This window comes from Centroberyx affinis, unplaced genomic scaffold (genome assembly GCF_046629955.1).
Source record: "Centroberyx affinis isolate AG114_WGS23_722 - 3 ecotype Tasmania unplaced genomic scaffold, CSIRO-AGI_Caff_v1 ptg000378l_1, whole genome shotgun sequence".
In the NCBI taxonomy this organism is placed as follows: Eukaryota; Metazoa; Chordata; class Actinopteri; order Beryciformes; family Berycidae; genus Centroberyx; species Centroberyx affinis.
In genome coordinates this window covers 177,498-194,941 of record NW_027279047.1, presented here as the reverse complement: position 1 = coordinate 194,941, position 17,444 = coordinate 177,498, and the positions used below count along the sequence as shown (strand labels likewise).

The window sequence follows — 17,444 nt, the reverse complement described above, 5'->3', positions numbered from 1 at the left end:
TTTTAGTTTTCACAGGTGCCACTATGTCGAGAGCTGATCTTAATATAGAGTTGAAGTGATTTACTTTTTCACGTATCGATGAGATTTCAGCTGAGAGAGGTGGACTACGTATGTGATAAAGGAAATTGGCGGCTAAAGATGGACCTAAAAAACGTCTTTTAATGAAATGCTCTGTATTGTTTTTTGCTAGACCAGCGACAGTCACGTTAAAAAACAAACAGCAGTGATCTGATACATTAATATCAACAATCTTATCAACAACAATATTCAGACCTCTAGAGATCACTAGATCTAGGGTGTGGCCACAGTTGTGGGTTGACCCAACAATATGTTGAGTAAAATCAAAGGAATGTAAAAGATGCATAAATTCCATAGCCTTGCAGTCCAAGACATTGTCATCATGCAAATTAAAATCACCAGTTATAAGAATCCTATCATAGTTAGTAAAACAGACTGACAGTAGTTCAGACATTTCTGGTAAGAATGAAGCTGTATGCTTTGGTGGTCGATATATAGTAATCAACAACACTGATTTTTGACTTTCCAATATAATAGCTTGATATTCGAAAGATGAAAAACTACCAAAATGTAAACACTTGCATTTAAAAATGTCTGAAAAAATAGCTGCCAGTCCTCCTCCTCTCTTACCCTCACGTATCGAGTAGATAAAACTATAATTTGGAGGAGAGGCTTCAGTTAAGACAGAGGCTCCATCAAAGTCTGAGACTCTCGCTCCGGGAAAACAGTGTACTTTAAAATCAATTGCGGTGTCCAGATTTCGCACAATGGAGTCTCTGATGATGACAATATTATCCATCTTGTTCGATGTTAACAGCGGTGAGGGTGACAAAGATGCAGGTGAGCGGAGAACTTAAAACCGATTTGTGGTGGTAAAATCCGGGGGTGGAGGTGGAGGGGATCTCGGGCGGCCTTTACCGCCTCTGCGGCTCTGCCATATGCCTACCCACGCTCCATCTGCGGGTGCAGGGGTGAAAAACGCTGCGCCCGGCCTGAGGCGTGGAGGGCGCAGAGGGGTCGGCAGGCGGGAGTTTTTTGGCGTAGATGTAGCCAGGGCACCTGCCTGGGCACCTTGCGTCTCATCCTCATCGGACCCAGCGTTGGGACCGGAGTTGATGGCTGCCCCAGCCGTACGGGCAGCATCACCGGCCCCTGCCGTCTCCAACATGGCCATTCTTGTGTTTAGCCGCATCTGTCGCTCCAGTATCTTGTGGATCTCCCCCTCCATAGTCCTCAGCTCTGCTTTGATGTTTTTGGCTGGACCGCAACAGCGGGGCCAGCCTTACAAACGCGAATGTCTGTCACTGACTGAGTGACTGACTGACTGACTGAGTGATCAAGTTACACCATTGGTCGGCCGTGGCACGTGGCACATCATAGGATCACAGAGCCAGAAACGTAAGTTTTGTTTTCTCCGCCAGCTTGTTTCTCCGCTGAGATCGGAGCACGTTTCTCCCACACAGTAAGCAGGCTGACCAAAATCATGCATGTAAGCTGAAGCTAAAGTAGAATCTATACAATTATATCATATCACCGTCGGAGAGAGAGACACAAACAAGCATGGAGGTTTCATCACACCGAGGGCTTATTTCCGACCTTCCCGAAGTTACCAGGGGCCACGGTTCCGGCCAGTGCCGATAGCTGGGCGCCGATTTGTTCCCAGTGATCCGGCCGAGATTTTACCGGAGGTCCTGACGACGATGCTCACCAGGTGTCCGGCAAACAGCGTTTTCGACACCGATGGGTAGCAGAGCGACTGCCGCTTGGATCGGGAGGATCAATGCGGGCCGTGGGCGCAGTGGAGAGGACAGCGGTGGAGAGAGAGACGGGACGCGCTGGAACGGTGATCAGTATGGATGTATGGACTATTATTCTGTATTAGCAGTCTACAGCGGAGTTAGGTACACCATTGGTCGGCCGTGGCACGTGGCACACTCACACGGTCCAGCCATATACTAGGTTTTGACCTAGTCTTGTTAAAGTCCCACTGAAACGGAAGTTAGAGCGTCTTTAGCTTCTGTCCTGTGATGTATTTCCCAGTGAAACGGAATATTTGAGAGGTGTACAGTTACAAGAGGGATTTAAATCAAATCCTTCGCATTTGATTGGACCGCTAAACAGTGGGCGGGGCTTAGAGTTTAGCGCGATACGGAGCTACAGAGGACTGTTGGCTCCACACACACCTCCCTCACCTGTTGTTAGATCAGGAGGAGGACAAAAGAGAGATGAATGAATTAGACCTCAGCGACATTGTTTTGGAAATGAAAACAAGGTTTTTCCCCACTGATATCCAAACACACATCTCTTCCTCTCTCTCTCCATATTGCTCTGTCAGCTACGACCCAGAAACGGTGAAGTGCGGTTTTATATGACCGGTGTGGCTAGCTAGAGGTTGAAGAATGATTGATGGGTGGATGTCATGATATTATTGGTTGAAATTGGTTGGTTCATGCTTACGTAAGCACACGGCATATTTTGTTTTACAGGAAGAAAACATGATTGGATTTTGATATAAGAATACAAAGAAATTGATTTTTTTTAATTTTTTTTGGCACATATTGTTAAATAGGTGCACAATACGACTGGGGATGTGATCTAAAAGGGTTAAAAATGCATTTTTCATTTCATCTCGACTTCAGTTTCAGTGTCCACCTCACCGCTGATCTCCATGTCTGATATGTGTTTCTCTCCACAATGTTCCTCTCAGTTAACAGCTGACCGTTAAAAAGACGCTCTGAAACTAGCGTGGTTAAACTAGCATAAAACTCGAACTCAGATCACACTTTAAAACTTAAAAATACTTAAAAATGCTCAGAATCTAGCGTGGCAGAGAGCGTGGCAGAGAGCGGAGCCAGACTTCCAAATCTGCTTGATATCTTTTCTCTCTGTGCATTTGTACCACAATATACTGTATGATGATAATATGAGCCAACAGGCTGCATGACACAATATTTTCCAAATGATTTAACTGAAAATTTTGACTGAATGAATTGGAAAAATCAAAGATGAATGATAAATTGGATCCTAAATGAATAATCAATTATATACAGTATAGATATACAATGTGACCCAACATTTTAAGTTCTAGGGTGCAACTATGCCGTCATCCACAATTCTGTTAGGGCATCTGTTAGGAGGACCCCAGTGTATATCTATACTGTATATAATTGATTATGCCAATCTATGATTCATCTTTGATTTTTCCAATTCATTCAGTCAAAATTTTCAGTTAAATCATTTGGAAAATATTGTGTCATGCAGCCTGTTGGCTCATATTATCATCATGCAGTATATTGTCATTGTTGTTCAAAGAAAACATTAAAATATATAGAAAGAGTGTATTTAAAATGATAAAGAAATGTCTTTTGAACCTGTTTGCATTAAATGTAATGTATGTAGTTTTTGGCTTTAATCTATGGTTTGTGTCCTTCTCACACACACATTTACACCAATAGGGCCCCATTGTATTTGTCTGTTTAAAGTGCTGGCTGCACTAGTTACCTGTTAGGGGCTGGTGACATCAGAGGGTGAAGTGAATAGTCAAATAACCTACTTTTATGATAAGATAACAGTCTTTGGTACATATAAATGAAATTTTTTGGTGATTGGTCTCCTTATTTTAATAATGGCAGACATATATATACATACCTTTTGGATTTTTAATTTCCTATTCAATTTCCGCCTATAATTCATTTGTGTTTAAGTGTATACATTTCAAAGATGGACTAAGGTATTGATGAAATCTTTGCTTTATTGTATGCAATAACTGTCTGTGAACATCCAGTCCAAATTTGGTGACATTCTGATCATTATTTCCAGAGATACATGTGATAAAGCAGATTCTGTCCCTTTTGGAGAAGCCTAAATTTTCACTATTTTCGGTTTTGGGGAGGATCCAAACATCAACCAAATAAACTAATTTTGCAGTAAAATATCTTTATACAACCATCCATTTCAAAAACTAGACATATTAAAGTTATGAAAAAACATGGTTGTGCTTTGTTCTACCTCGGGTAGGGGTATCTCAACTTTTAGGGGCCTTAGTTCCTCTACTAAAAGCAGACTTAACAAGATGTACAACTGAGAATACACCCCTTTTTCATATTCAGGAGGTATATACAGACAGACTACTTACAAAGTTAAATAAATGAAAATAACTCAAAATAAAGTAAAGACAATTACAAGTGTATAGTAAAAGATCCATTTAGAGAGATCAGGTCATGTAATATGACACAGGACAGTGCAATTGTCTTGTATATGACAGTATCTACAGTCTCATGTTTTGTGTGTGACAGTAAAAAGAGTTGAACCTCCTTCCTGGCTCGGCAGCGCCTCCCTCTGGTCAGCTTGCTGTGGCTCCTCCAGTAGTTGTGGTCCAGCAGGTGTCTGGGCACAACATGGCGGCTGCTGCTCGTCTGGGAACAACCATGGATGTATTAAACTAACAACACAGACAACAACACACAGGGAACAACACAGCAGGCTGCTCATTAGTGACATAACCGGCAGGAATTTTCACACAGCTTCCTGACACCTTATGGAGCAGTTTGAAAACAAACAGCCGATATCAATTTGAAAATAAACATTTTTTAACCCCCCCAAAATTGACCTAAAAATGTCTCTCTGCCTCACCTGCTCCATGAGAAAAGGTCTAGAAGAGCAACTGATAGAGTAAAGTTGAGGAAAATGTCGAGAAACGTCGAACAAAATCGTCGAAACGTCGAAAAAGTCGAAGAGCTGTGAATTTACCGTCGGTTTGCTTCTGTGTCTCAGAGCAGAATGACTGACGTCTGGACGGTTGCCAGGGTTTCCAGAACTTTGATGATGTTCCACATTTACTTCTAAACATGTAATAGGAAGTAGGTAATGGCGGATCAACTTCAAATGGAAAAAGAATCCTATTTATTGCCAAAAATGAATGTAGCCTACTTGTCATTCCCACCTGGACTTATTACCAGATATTAATGGAATAAACATGAAGATGCATTGAAAAAGCGACAGTGACTCGATCAACATAGTCGGTCTAGCGCATCTTACTCAATTAATTTACTAATCTAATCAGGCTACAGGCTACATGATTAATGTAATCGCTTAAGAACGAATTGCTAATTAATCCATCTTATTTTTATTTTCACCAAACCAACATAACTGTAACGTTTTATTAATGCAACATAAAACGTCTCTTCTATAACTAAACAGCTGTTAGAAGTGTAACACACACTCAGTTCGCTCCATACTCAGTTTTAAAAAGTTTTAAAAAAAAACAGACTTTCTCTAGGAGGCCTCGGCTACTTCTTCACAAAGTGGAGGAATGGTTATAAGCTTTGTGAATATGATCTGTAGACATAATAAATTGTATCTTTTATAAGAAATACAACTCATCGATTCATTGCACGTGAGGCTGCGTCTTCCCTCATAGTTTAATGAGCCGACTGGCAATTAAAGAAAGGAAAACAATTCAGTGCTGGTTCTGCTTGTTCTAGGACTGCTGGACAGATTGTCAACAGGTCGTAGGAAATGTGTTACTGGGCACTCAGAAGAAACGTTATTTTGACTTGTGAGTCAAATAAACCAAGTCACAAAATGACAAAAGTCTCAAAGTGTCTTTGCATTAGTGTGTGTTGGGCAGAATGGCTCGCGGGACATGGTGAGGCTACAGGGCATCCAGCTGTTTTCCTATATTTCACCTATATTATAAGTGAATGATATGCTAATATTTGATTTCTCTTTTAAGTTGAAACTCTTAAAGGAAGAGCTGCTAACAGACGTTGCATTTGTGCGCAATGTGTGTGTGTGTGTGTGTGCGCGCGCGCGGAACAGATTGATTAGGGCCAATAAGAACTTTTTAAGCAACTGTCTATTTACACCTATTCAATCATAATAAATAGGATTTTAGACACATTTACCCTCTACTGACGTGTCGTCACATTTTCTTCTGCCCTCTGGTTGTTCGTCCCTCTCAGACTTGATGCGCACGCAGACCGTGTGCTTCTCCCACGCAGACTGTGAAACTGATATCTTGCTCCAAGTCCAAACTATGGCCAGCAGGGGCTTTAATCAACAATTATTCAAGGAACAGTAAATATCTAGAACTTTAAGCCTCGACCTTAATTTGATCTCCTCTGAATTTAGTTCTTTTTTATTTCTTTTCTTGATGACATATTACTGATACATTTAAAAAAAAAAAAATATCGTAAGAATACGTAGCCTAGGAAAAGCGACATTTTATATTATTACTCATATAAATTATAAAAGGGTATAATTACGACGGTAGATGTTTCCCATCGGACATAAGCAACGCCTGGACCACAACAACGTCCCAAGGAGGTCAAGGTAGCCAAAATAAAAATGACAAGTTCCGGATTTAACTTTCAAAATAAAATCCTTAATGGTGAACGTGTATTTCAGCTGTTTTGAGTATAATTAATAAAGTATATAATTATGGAAGACTGTATAGTAATTATGGAAGACTGTATAGTAGTATAGTAAATTGAACATGTAATTGCTATTTAGGCTACTTAATATTTATTTTCAAAAGCTCACACAACATAGGAGACAATCACTAAACTATGCTATAGGCTACCAGACAATTTGAAAGGATGTCCACTATCTTAAAAAATTCAACATTTTTTCTTAAACATGGATTAAACATATTAACCCTTAGAGATAGCACAACAACTGTATTTTCATACCATTTTGTTATTCTTTTGCCTAAAATGTCAGCGTTGTTGAAGCAACTTTGAAAGTCTAGCTTTACAAGCTAGTACTACCAGCCTCAAGAGAAGTAGGTTTTGTTAACAAGTTAGTTGAAAAAAAAAAAAGATCATAGGCTATTTCACATCAATGTAAAATCACTTAACTGAAATACCACTGCTTAAGGCCATTTAAAACTACTGTTTGAAAAAGTGGATGGAATGTTAACTTTCTGTTGTATGTAAACTTAAAATACAATTTAAAAAGGGTTGTAGTACTGACTTATTAAGTTTAAGTTTATTTTTTTATATAGGCTAGCGCTTTGAAAACAAATTCATGTTTGTACCAAAGTGCATTAAACAGTAGAATGTACTATTGAGTTTTACAGATATACAGAAATGCAAAAACACACAAAAACACAACAATAATACAGAGGAACGGATAAAAAGGAGCAAACTCTTTTGTGTGTGTGTGTGTACAGACACACATAATCACTAAAAGGCATACAGGCATAAAAACAAAATGTGACAAAAAGCAAGGGGATAAAAATAGGTTTTAAGACGGGTCTTAAAAACACTGACAGATTGGGATGAACTAATAGTCCCAGGCAGACAAATCCACAGTGCGGGAGCTGCAATAAGGCCCGGGCCCAGCCCTTTTCAGACGGGACCATGTAGTCAACAGAACTTGATGTGAGGACCTAAGGGACCTGTCAGTCCTGTAGGGGGTGAGGAGTTCTGAGATGTAGGCAGGGCTGAGACCATGCAGAGCTTTAAACACAAGCAGAGGTATTTTGAAGTTAATCCTGAAGTGTACAGGGAGCCATTGTAGGATTGGAGTGATGTGGTTTCTTTTTCTAACTTTGGTCAACAGTCTCTCTCAGTGTCTTTCAAGGTCGGAGGGGGAAAGAAAGTGCCTAATTTTAGAGATAATCCTGATCTGAAAACAGATAGATATCACAACTTAATTTATATGTTTATCAAACTTAAGAGTGCTGACTTCTTAATTTTTCAACTGACAAAACGTTGTTGCCTATCAAAAGGACAGAAAGGTAATAAACTACTAAAACACTATTTTTTTTAGTGAAAAATTGTACAATTTTATTTTGAAGGCAAAATCGCCTAACTTCCGGTACTACTCTGACTAACTCTGTCTGGCTTGATGCAGCCTGTTAGCTTGTCAGTAACCAGTCAAAGCATGATTATGCTTTTATGCGTAACTCATTAAATCCTGTACTTTCTTGCGGGTAGTTATGAAAAACGAGGAGGACAGACCGCCTAAATTTTACTTTTGTAACTGTTTCACCACTGACAATATTTTCCTGGAGGACTACAAGCTCCATGTTCGCTTTGTATCGGAGCAGCAGTTCAGACTGGATTATCAAGCAGTACGTAAAAAGCATCTTTTTCGTGACAACCTATTAGATTTTTGGTTAATGTTTGCTTCCTGGTGGCACACTGATATTCGAGTAACCGCAGCCATTTGTGTACTTTATATGTTGCATTGCAGGTGCTTAGAAGGCTTGGCTGTGTAACGGACCCACAATTTGAGGATGTCCTCAACAAGGTAAGTGTTTGTGTGCGCGCGCGTGCGTGTTACTGTGACATAAACTATGAATTTAGCTCAAAATGATGTTATGTCAGCCTAAAAGCTTGCAATTTTCATGCAATTGTATTGCAGTCAGGGTAGAAAAGCCTCTGAAACAGCAATTAGACCATCATGGGACACTAAAACTCTCCACTGAAAGACTGATACTAATCATAAATATAGTAATATATCCATTCATACATTCAAAACATACATACATTCATACATATTCATATAATCTAACATAATGTTACATTAGAATCAATTCTGGTTAAGGGCTTCCAATTGACAACCAGTGTACTATTGATCAAGTTTACAATAAATATGTAATCAATCAAAGTGTATCATAGCTTTAGGTGGGTTTACCCTCCACTGCCTCCCCACCACATTGTTAACTAACTACATGAACGCTCTCTGTAGATTTCCCAGGAAGTGGAAAGGCGTAGGAGTCTCCGTGTGAAGTCTGCTGAGAGAGCTGCTGCTATAAGGGACATTTACCGGCCCCTCCATCCTCATGTCTACCATCTACAGGTACTGACTGTATCAGCCATCGGTAATAACGCCTCTAATAACGCATCATAGCCAAACCTTGCTGAGAAATGTCTGAACAGCGCCTTTCCTCAGGAGTCCTACCTGGCCCCGGAGTTCAAGCGGATTGTTGAGTATTGCCGGAGCGGTGACGCCAGTGAAGAAGGCCTCGCCGGTTTGCTGCAGGCAGAGGCGGGTGAGCTGGAAATGAAGTTTTTCGTTGACATCAAAATGGACCCATAATGAGCTGACAGACATCGCGAAATTTATGTCACCGTTCTGCCGTAGCTCCGAGGGTGTTTCGCTTCACCGTGTTCGAGAAACGCTTCTGTGAGGAGCTGATAGAGGAGCTGCAGCACTTTGAGCAGTCCGCGGCCCCCAAGGGAAGACCCAACACCATGAACCACTATGGGGTAATGTTTCCCCTTTCTAAACCTCCGAGTTAGTCCTAGTTAGTCACTCTGTCTGGGCCAGCTCACAGGATAAGCCTCCACTCCTAGGTAGGTCATGATATTCTCATTTTCTCTCCGCCCAGATCCTCCTGAACGAACTGGGCTTTGACGAGGGCTTCGTCACGCCTCTCCGTGAGCGGTACCTCCTTCCCGTCACCTCCCTGCTCTACCCGGACTGCGGGGGGCGCCGTCTGGACAGCCACAAGGCCTTTGTGGTTAAATACGACATGCACGAAGACCTGGACCTCAGCTACCACTACGACAACGCCGAGGTCACCCTGAACGTGTCGCTGGGCAAGGACTTCACCGAGGGCAACCTTTATTTTGGTGACATGAGACAGGTGACCCACGACTGTATTATTACAATACTATAATACTATAATACAGAGTGCTAAACCATTACCAAGGTGGTCTCGCTGCCCCCCCCCCCCCTGCAGGTGCCTCTGAGCGAGACCGAGTGCTCGGAGGTGGAGCACAGGGTGACGGAGGGCCTCCTCCACCGGGGCCAGCAGATGCACGGGGCCCTGCCCATCTCCTCGGGCCAGCGCTGGAACCTCATCGTCTGGATGAGGGCCTCGCAGGAACGCAACCGGCTCTGCCCCATGTGCAACAGGGGGCCCGCGCTGGCGGAGGGGGAGGGCTTCGCCGACGGATTCACCAGCCACTCGGGGACGGATGCTTCCTGTGTCTTAACGTAACACTCAGAGTCATGTGTCTTTATTAGGGTTAGTTTGATTTCATATTTATTATAGAATGAATCAACAGCTACACTGGTTGTCTATGGGGAGCCTTTCACCTGAATTGATTCTAATGAGACATTTTGATCTGATTTCACACAGGTATACATAACTAATCATCATTATCATGGTGGTATCATTATTCTCCTGGGGTTCAATGGAGCGTTTTAGTGTCCCATGATGGTCTAGAAGCTGTTTCCACCCTGACAAGACTACAATTCTGGGGGAAACACTGAATACTTTTACTATTTTTTGGCATGAAAATGGTCAAATGTAAAGATATTTAATATCAAGACAAAGAATTGGCCATCAGCAGCTTCAAAACAAATATATCAGCGTCTGTATCAGCCTTCAAAAACCCACATTGGTTGAACCCTAGTGTTTATAGATGTTTGTACTTTGTGCCAAAGATGATTTATAGAGGGAATGCGTGTATCGTATTTGAAAAGCCAGGAAATGACATTAAAAAAAAACATCCAGTACGCAATCTTTTCCAACATTTATTTATGCTGTGTTGCCTTGACAGTATCTATCAGTATCTGTCCAAAAGCCCATATTACAATGTTAAACTACCCCTCCTCCAGTATAATGTGCTTGTACTTGTCATAAACTGCAATGTTTTCAAAAGGCCAGCTGTAATTTGGTGTGTTTTCTGTTGACAAATTGTGTTAATGTGTGCTCGCAAAAAAGCTTTCCGTAATATGAATAATGGACGTGAATACACTTGTGATCATCAGTATGCAGCCTTTGTTATGGTCAAGTCAGACATTACAGTTAATACCATTCTCTCATGAACAACACTGTCACCAACACAAAATAATGTACTCATTGGATTATTTTTAATTACATAAACTATATCTGTCAATACAAGAATATCCTTTGTGTGCATTTCTTCATTGTCAAGTCATGTGCATCATTTTGCAGTGCTGTAACATACATAAACCTGTACGCTACACTTTGAATCACAACTCCTTTTCAGCAACATCAGAACATCAGGACTTTTGGTTGTTTCTTTTTGTTCCGGGTCAGAGCGGCAGTATGGAGAGTTAACACTGGAGGTAAGAGGGAAAAGGAGAACTAGTCCACAGCACATTCTCACACACACACCATAACACAGAAATATGGCGAATAACACGAAAGGCTAACATAATAAAAAGGCAATGGCTTTGTTTGTACAGTGGTCATGGTTTGACATTTCTGAAGTCTCAATGCCAAACTTTTGGTGTTTTGTTTTTGCATTTTCTGCCTCAAACTGAAATTCATGTAAAATGAGTTTTGAGATCGCACTGCTTTCAAGTTCAGTTAGGATTAGGACTAATTACAATAATAGAATACAATAATATCAATATATAGCTACTATGTATAAATATAAATATCTTCACATAAAATATATTCTCATATACAGCACATACAGATAAATATTTTCCTCTCCTGCTTATGGCCAGTTCCATTACATCATACAATATATTCAGTATTCCATATATTCAAAGAAGTAGCCAAAATGCACCGGTTTTAAGGCAGATGTTGTTGACATTTTGACTCTTTCACACACATTAGAGCGCCTTCACTTGAAGTACTTCTAATTCCCAGCCTGTGGAAGGTGTCTGTCAGTCCATGCCACCTTGTCCCGTCTCTGTCAGCGTATTAAGAGTCAGTGGATCAGGCTTTGTCCCCCCCCCCGCGGGCCCACGCCTCGCCGTCCCTTTGCCCGTCCCCCCGCTCTCGTGCCTTTCCCGCTTCACAACGTGGTCTCGCTGCTCATGTCCCGCTGCCGGTGGCGGTCGGTGTCCGAGTCGTAGTCCGACTCCATCTCGATCTTGACCTGCGGCACGGGGCAGGCCATCCCGCGGCCCATGGGCACGGCCGGAGACGACGGGCAGGAGATCTTCAGGTGCAGGGTGATGCTGGGGGAACGGCAAGCTCCGGGTTATACACACACACACACACGCGCCCCACAGCCGAATACACTGAGGAGACTAGAGGGGGGGTGGGGTGGGGGGGGCAGGTTTTCATTCCAGCCAAACACAGCAGATGATACCCTCTGATTAGTTCCCCCGCTCTCTGGTGGGAGCAGCAGCTGCGGTGTTTGCTCGGATTGAAAAACCCGCAGGCTCTCGGGTCACCATGCTCCGCGAATGGGAGCGGAAGGTAATCTTAGGGCTGGGAGCTGGGGAGCCGGTGAGTTGTGGTATAGAGCAGCAGAAGGGTAAAGTGTGAGAGAGTGAGGGGAGAGGTCAGGCAAAGGTCACATACCATGAGTCCAAATTTGATCTTGTGGGTTTTTTTTAGCGTTATAATGGAGAGCAAAGATCAGGGGGAAATCACCAGGGACCAGTTTCTCAAAACTTTCAGTGGTTGGATTGGATTAAATCTGAACATTTGTCAAAACTGAGATAGGGTCCTTGAACTGATGAATGAAAAGAGTTGAAATGAGAAATGGGAAGTTTTCTATTGAATTTGTTTGAATTTGTCATCCAAATTTTGTCTTTGTGTTCTTATACACTTGTGCAAAAGTAACATACAAGCTGTCTTTTACACTATTTCATCTAGCTCACTCGTGTCTTTTTGGCCGAACAACATTATGTGAGGTCTACTTAAAGACTGACAAAGTGAATTCTGTAATCTTGACGTCACGATGAACCAGAATGATCTGTTCTGATCTTTTTTTTTTTAAAAACTGACTCAAAATAAGCAAGATCATTCAAAAAAGGTGATTAGAATATCTGTATAATTACGATCTGACCAGATTAAAAGTTTGGAAAAACTGGACCCAGAAATCTATTTTGGAAGCCATATTGAAAGAAAATCATATCAGAGAGGATTCAAGACCAATGCTCCCTCTAAGATGATATGTCTAATAATTGATCACCCTGACCAGATATTAATATCTTGTCAGTCATCAGTCATTGCTCCACTGTGTCTCCAGCAATGTAGCTGATACAAGCAGTTTTGGAAGTTTTGGTGGTGAATGATATCAGATGTAGGGGCTTTGCTATAGCTGATGGTTTAGTGAATCAATGCCCCTGACCTGTCTGCTTTGTGATCAATGTTGGGACTTTGTTTTTGTCCTGCACACACCTTTTAAGGCGTGTGAATTACAGCCAGGCATAAAGCATTCAGTAAGTGAAAATAACACACTTTTTTTTGGATTCAAATCAACAACAACCGACAAAAACAAACTCATAACTCGTCAAATCAGATCGTGTCAATTCCAAACCACGCCTCTTTCAAAGCAATGCAGACACGACGGGCGACTCTGAAACCTCGGATCTCCCACAAAGAAGAAGAAGAAGAAAAAAAAAAAAAAAGACACAGAGGCAAAACACTGATAAACACTTAGGGAAATGTGCTGTGCATATTAGGAGCAAAGGGCACCGGATATAACGTCATCGACTGAACTTTCAACGCAAATATTTCCATTTAAATTGCTTTCGCTCCGGGGGGAGTGCAGCAGAGAGAGAGAGAGAGAGAGAGAGAGAGAGAGAGAGCTACATTTCACATGCAGATATGGCAATCAGACTGACTGCTAAGCCGATTTAGCACACAGAGGAAAAAGAAACAACCAAAACACTGATGCATGTTGCAGACTATATACAGCAGTATATGAACTAGCGTAGAATAAATCCCTTTATCTACCAGAAAACAAAACAGACTTCAAATAATTAACATACCAGACATTCATTTTTATTCATCTATTTCAATTCCACACATTTGTATCTAAACAAAGGACCCTATTCAGTGGCTCTGAGGCACGGAGCGCACCACACAGAATGCGTCAGACTCGTTTGAATTCATCACAGCACGCGACCTTTCACCTTCTAACTCAAGCCGCCGCCGCCTCTCAGAACATATTCATACCAAAACACATCAATAAAGGACTCGCAATACGCTGAGTTATGTGTAGAAAGAGACATTGAACACATGACACGGGAAGAGTGGCAGCGAGGATTATACAGGACAATTACAATTATCTGCATTGCCTTAAAGTGCATGGAGAGGAGACTATAGGGTGAAATATCGGGACACAGTAATGACACTTCAGCCCAGCCGGGACAGTGAGGGGAGTCTGTGGCTGTGTGTGGGAAATTGTACATGTAGTTATGAATAATTTGGCTCAGTGTGTGTGTGTGTGTGTGTCCACCCATGAAAGTGGGCTATGTGTATGAGCTTGATTTAATCTGGAAATGAATGAATGAATGAATGAACGAAGGAAGGGAGGAATGAATGAACTGTACCTGGACTTTCTATTATTATTATTATTATTATATTGGGCGTTTAATAAAATAATGAATTAATTTGGATGTTTGAACTGCAAGCTACAGTATGTTCCCAGTACATATTATTTGAAATAGGCCTACAGGAGACATAATTATCATTTATCATATTATCATAATTTATTCAAATATTTGAGGCTTTTTGACAATCTCTTCAGTTTCGATTTACATTTCAGGTATTTCAAGTGACTTCAAATCAGTAGAAAAACCTCAAATTATGGCTTTTTACTGATGTTATGACTATAAGTTTCACACAGATGACAGTATGTTGATGCCTATGCCCGTGTGTTAAAGTGCCACTGTACATTATGGGATGTGTGTGGCAGTGGGCTGGCAGTGGGCCGCCCACTGGGACTGGGCGACATCGGGGTAGACCAGGTCTTTGTAGGGGATGTGCAGTTTGAGGACACAGTACCTGCGATCCACGTCCGACTCGGAGCTGGGCGAACAGTTGGAGTAAGGGTGGTACTTGTCCTGCGTGCACACACACACACACACACACACACACACACACACACACACACACACACACACACACACAGGTGAGAAGAGATCAGAAACTCATGTCATGACCCAGGCCTCCTGCGGGGGGCAGCAGCGGCTCGCGCCTCCTCACCTCGTCCTCGCTGTCGTCCGGCTTGGCCTTCTTCTTGTCCTTGCCCTTCTTCTTGTCGTCCTCCATCTTCTTCTTCTTCTCCTTCTCGGGCAGCAGGTCGTCCAGCCAGGCCAGGTCGTGCTGGGAGAAGACCATGTCCAGCATCTTGCGGACGCCCATCAGACCCAGGATCTGAGGGGGTTTTTCCCACACAGAGACACATTGCCACACAAAGCCTCCTTTTTTTTTTTTTTTTTTTTTTTTCTTCCGCCTGACATTAACATCTCCTGTCTGGATTGTGTCTAGATGCGATTTAGCTGAGTGACATTTACCGGTGGCATTAACATGCATCTCTGGTACACACACAGTGATATCATTTCAATTTCCCAGATCACTTCCTCTGCTATCGTTTACATCCTTTAACACTGACATTAAACAACCTTGTTGTCCTCCATCCACAAGTATCCTGACAATCCATTTTTGGACCTTTCTGTAGTGTTTTTATGCGGATTGGAGGTGCATTATGTTAACATTTTGGCCACATTAATCTCTGAGGATCTTCCATGCACCTTGGGTGAACTTACACCGGGATTTGATGCATTTTTGCTCTATCCAATTACAATCTGATGTTAAAACCCGGTGTACAGGGGATTCATTAACAGCTTTGCCTCGCATCCACCACCCAAAACACAACAACAAAAGGATCCCTCAGTTATGCATGGATACGCTTCAGGGCAACAACAAAAGTAGACCTCGGAGAAGACAGCAAAATAGCTGGCGTTAACGTCAGGAAGGTGCGAGGGGACGTTTTAGAAAACTCGACTCCAAATCCCTCCCGAACGAGAGGAGTCCACCGCGCTTTTCGTACCATGACGGGGAAGATGATGGCCAGGAAGGTGGACTTGAGGATCCAGAGCACGGCCAGGCAGGTGATCTGGACCAGCGTGAAGAGGTGGACCCGCCTCAGGGGCACGTGGCGGAGGAAGGAGAAGTCGGGCTGGTGCTTGGACGGCATCATGTACAGCTTGATCCGGTCCCAGAACTGGAGGAGGAGGAATATTAAGGCATTATGTGGGGGGGGGGGGGGGGGGGGGGGGGGGAGTCTGGAGGAAAGCTGTTGAATAGCACCTGGTCTGGCACACACACTCACTCACTCACTCACAGCCCTTTAAGCTTTTCACCTCATCTAAATACATGGGCAAAATTGGTACTCTGGATGTTGTCCATTACGATGAGTCATCTGGTCATTGGAACACACACACACACACACACACACACACACACACACACACACATACACAGACACACATGCAGGTGTAGCTTAAATATCCTCCAGTTTTTTTTCCATTTCACATAATCTGCACCTTTACCAAATTTGGAGGCTTTATACTGAATAGTCCCTGCCTGCTTTATTTTGCTCGGCCTCTTTAAATGAAAGCACTTTCCTGCACCGGGACCGGCGTTCCGGGCCAAAATAACTCGGTTTATTATTCAAAAAGTATCACCGGCTGCTGGCAAAACACCGCACCTGGATGCCGCTGAGGGAAGCCACGCCCATGTAGAGGAAGACGCCGTACAGCACCGGCATGGGGATGAACTACGGCAAGAGGAGAGGGACAGAAAACCACGTTGGGAGTCGTTTTACACTCTTAGGTTAGGCATTTAGCGGGGAGGCAATAGGTTTCAATTCCTAGATCGGTAACATTATAAGCAGTGATGTAGTGGGTAAGCTATGGTCATTATAAGGCAAACAACCACCAATATATGAACAAAGATCATACATAAATTCAGGCTTTTTTTTCCCCTTTTCCTCATACAACATACATCACTCTGATGTATACCATGAATTCATGTCATAGAGATTCATGTCGGCTTAGAAAGGTGAGTAACCTGAGTTTAGATGGGTTCGCCCTCCACTACGCCCCCCCTGATCACAAGCAATAGGAGAAGAGCGCAGGGGTCAAAGCCACAATACGTGTAACAAATCAAAACAAATCCCTCGGACTCACCCGCAACATATAACCTCCTACCTGAAGTACTGGAGCGAGGAAGATGGAGACTCCGGTGAGAACAAACACCAGAATGCCCGTCAGTCTCTGCTCTCTGTATATTGGATATCAAGGAGGAAGAAGCACGTAAGAGTCGGTCGAGTCAATTTCCACAAGCTCTTTTTTTTTTCTCCTCTGTTTCAAACTTACAAAGGGATGAGGATGAGGACGAGGATGAGTCGGAACATACCTCCCGCACCGTGATATTGACCTGAAGGGTTTATTTTTCCTATCTAGGGAAATGCTTTTCGGGGGGGGAAGTGTCTGACCTGACCCCGAGGAACTGCGGCTGCTCGCCGGGCGCGCTCGACTCGCTCTCCATCTTCAGGGAGTCGATGTGGGCGATGGAGATGACGGTGGCGGCCACGTACCAGGGCAGGCCCATGAAGGAGCAGGCGGCCATGAGGACGCCCACCCAGAACAGGTCCAGGTGGTAGCCGCAGCCTTTCTGCCCCCGGGACGCCAGAGAGAGAGAGAGAGAGAGAGAGAGAGAGAGTTAATACTGACACTGA

At 42.9% G+C, this 17,444-nt stretch overlaps 2 protein-coding genes across 3 annotated transcripts in view; one reads left to right on the top strand and one right to left on the bottom strand.

The window, feature by feature from the left end:
* The first annotated feature begins 7,963 nt into the window (after positions 1-7,963).
* On the top strand, positions 7,964-10,873 carry ogfod2 (2-oxoglutarate and iron-dependent oxygenase domain containing 2). 2 transcript variants are annotated; one of them, XM_071515904.1, is made up of 7 exons: positions 7,964-8,098; positions 8,221-8,277; positions 8,719-8,829; positions 8,923-9,022; positions 9,115-9,239; positions 9,362-9,619; positions 9,716-10,873. In XM_071515904.1, exons 1-7 carry the CDS (start codon positions 7,964-7,966, stop codon positions 9,974-9,976), a joined length of 1,047 nt encoding a protein of 348 aa, XP_071372005.1. In that variant the 3' UTR covers positions 9,977-10,873. The 2 variants fall into 2 exon arrangements, with proteins under 2 accessions (XP_071372005.1, XP_071372004.1); XM_071515903.1 differs by having other exon boundaries at positions 8,923-9,045; positions 9,081-9,239.
* An 880-nt stretch (positions 10,874-11,753) lies between these two features.
* The window catches only part of slc4a5a (solute carrier family 4 member 5a), a 28,210-nt gene continuing 22,519 nt past the window's right edge, over positions 11,754-17,444 (bottom strand). Inside the window, exons 19-24 of the mRNA XM_071515897.1 lie at positions 17,202-17,380; positions 16,915-16,987; positions 16,413-16,481; positions 15,753-15,926; positions 14,863-15,076; positions 11,754-11,935 (exon numbers count right to left, since the gene is read on the bottom strand). Of these exons, the coding sequence (XP_071371998.1) occupies positions 11,754-11,935; positions 14,863-15,076; positions 15,753-15,926; positions 16,413-16,481; positions 16,915-16,987; positions 17,202-17,380 (891 nt within the window). The remainder of the gene's footprint in view (positions 11,936-14,862; positions 15,077-15,752; positions 15,927-16,412; positions 16,482-16,914; positions 16,988-17,201; positions 17,381-17,444) is intronic.

Bases quoted from the DNA above. Each gene is read 5' to 3' on its own strand.
- ogfod2 (XM_071515903.1), top strand. From the start codon at position 7,964: ATGAAAAACGAGGAGGACAGACCGCCTAAATTTTACTTTTGTAACTGT. The intron at 8,099-8,220 runs GTACGTAAAAAG...GTTGCATTGCAG, and splicing joins TCAGACTGGATTATCAAGCA to GTGCTTAGAAGGCTTGGCTG. The intron at 8,830-8,922 runs GTACTGACTGTA...GCCTTTCCTCAG, and splicing joins CTCATGTCTACCATCTACAG to GAGTCCTACCTGGCCCCGGA.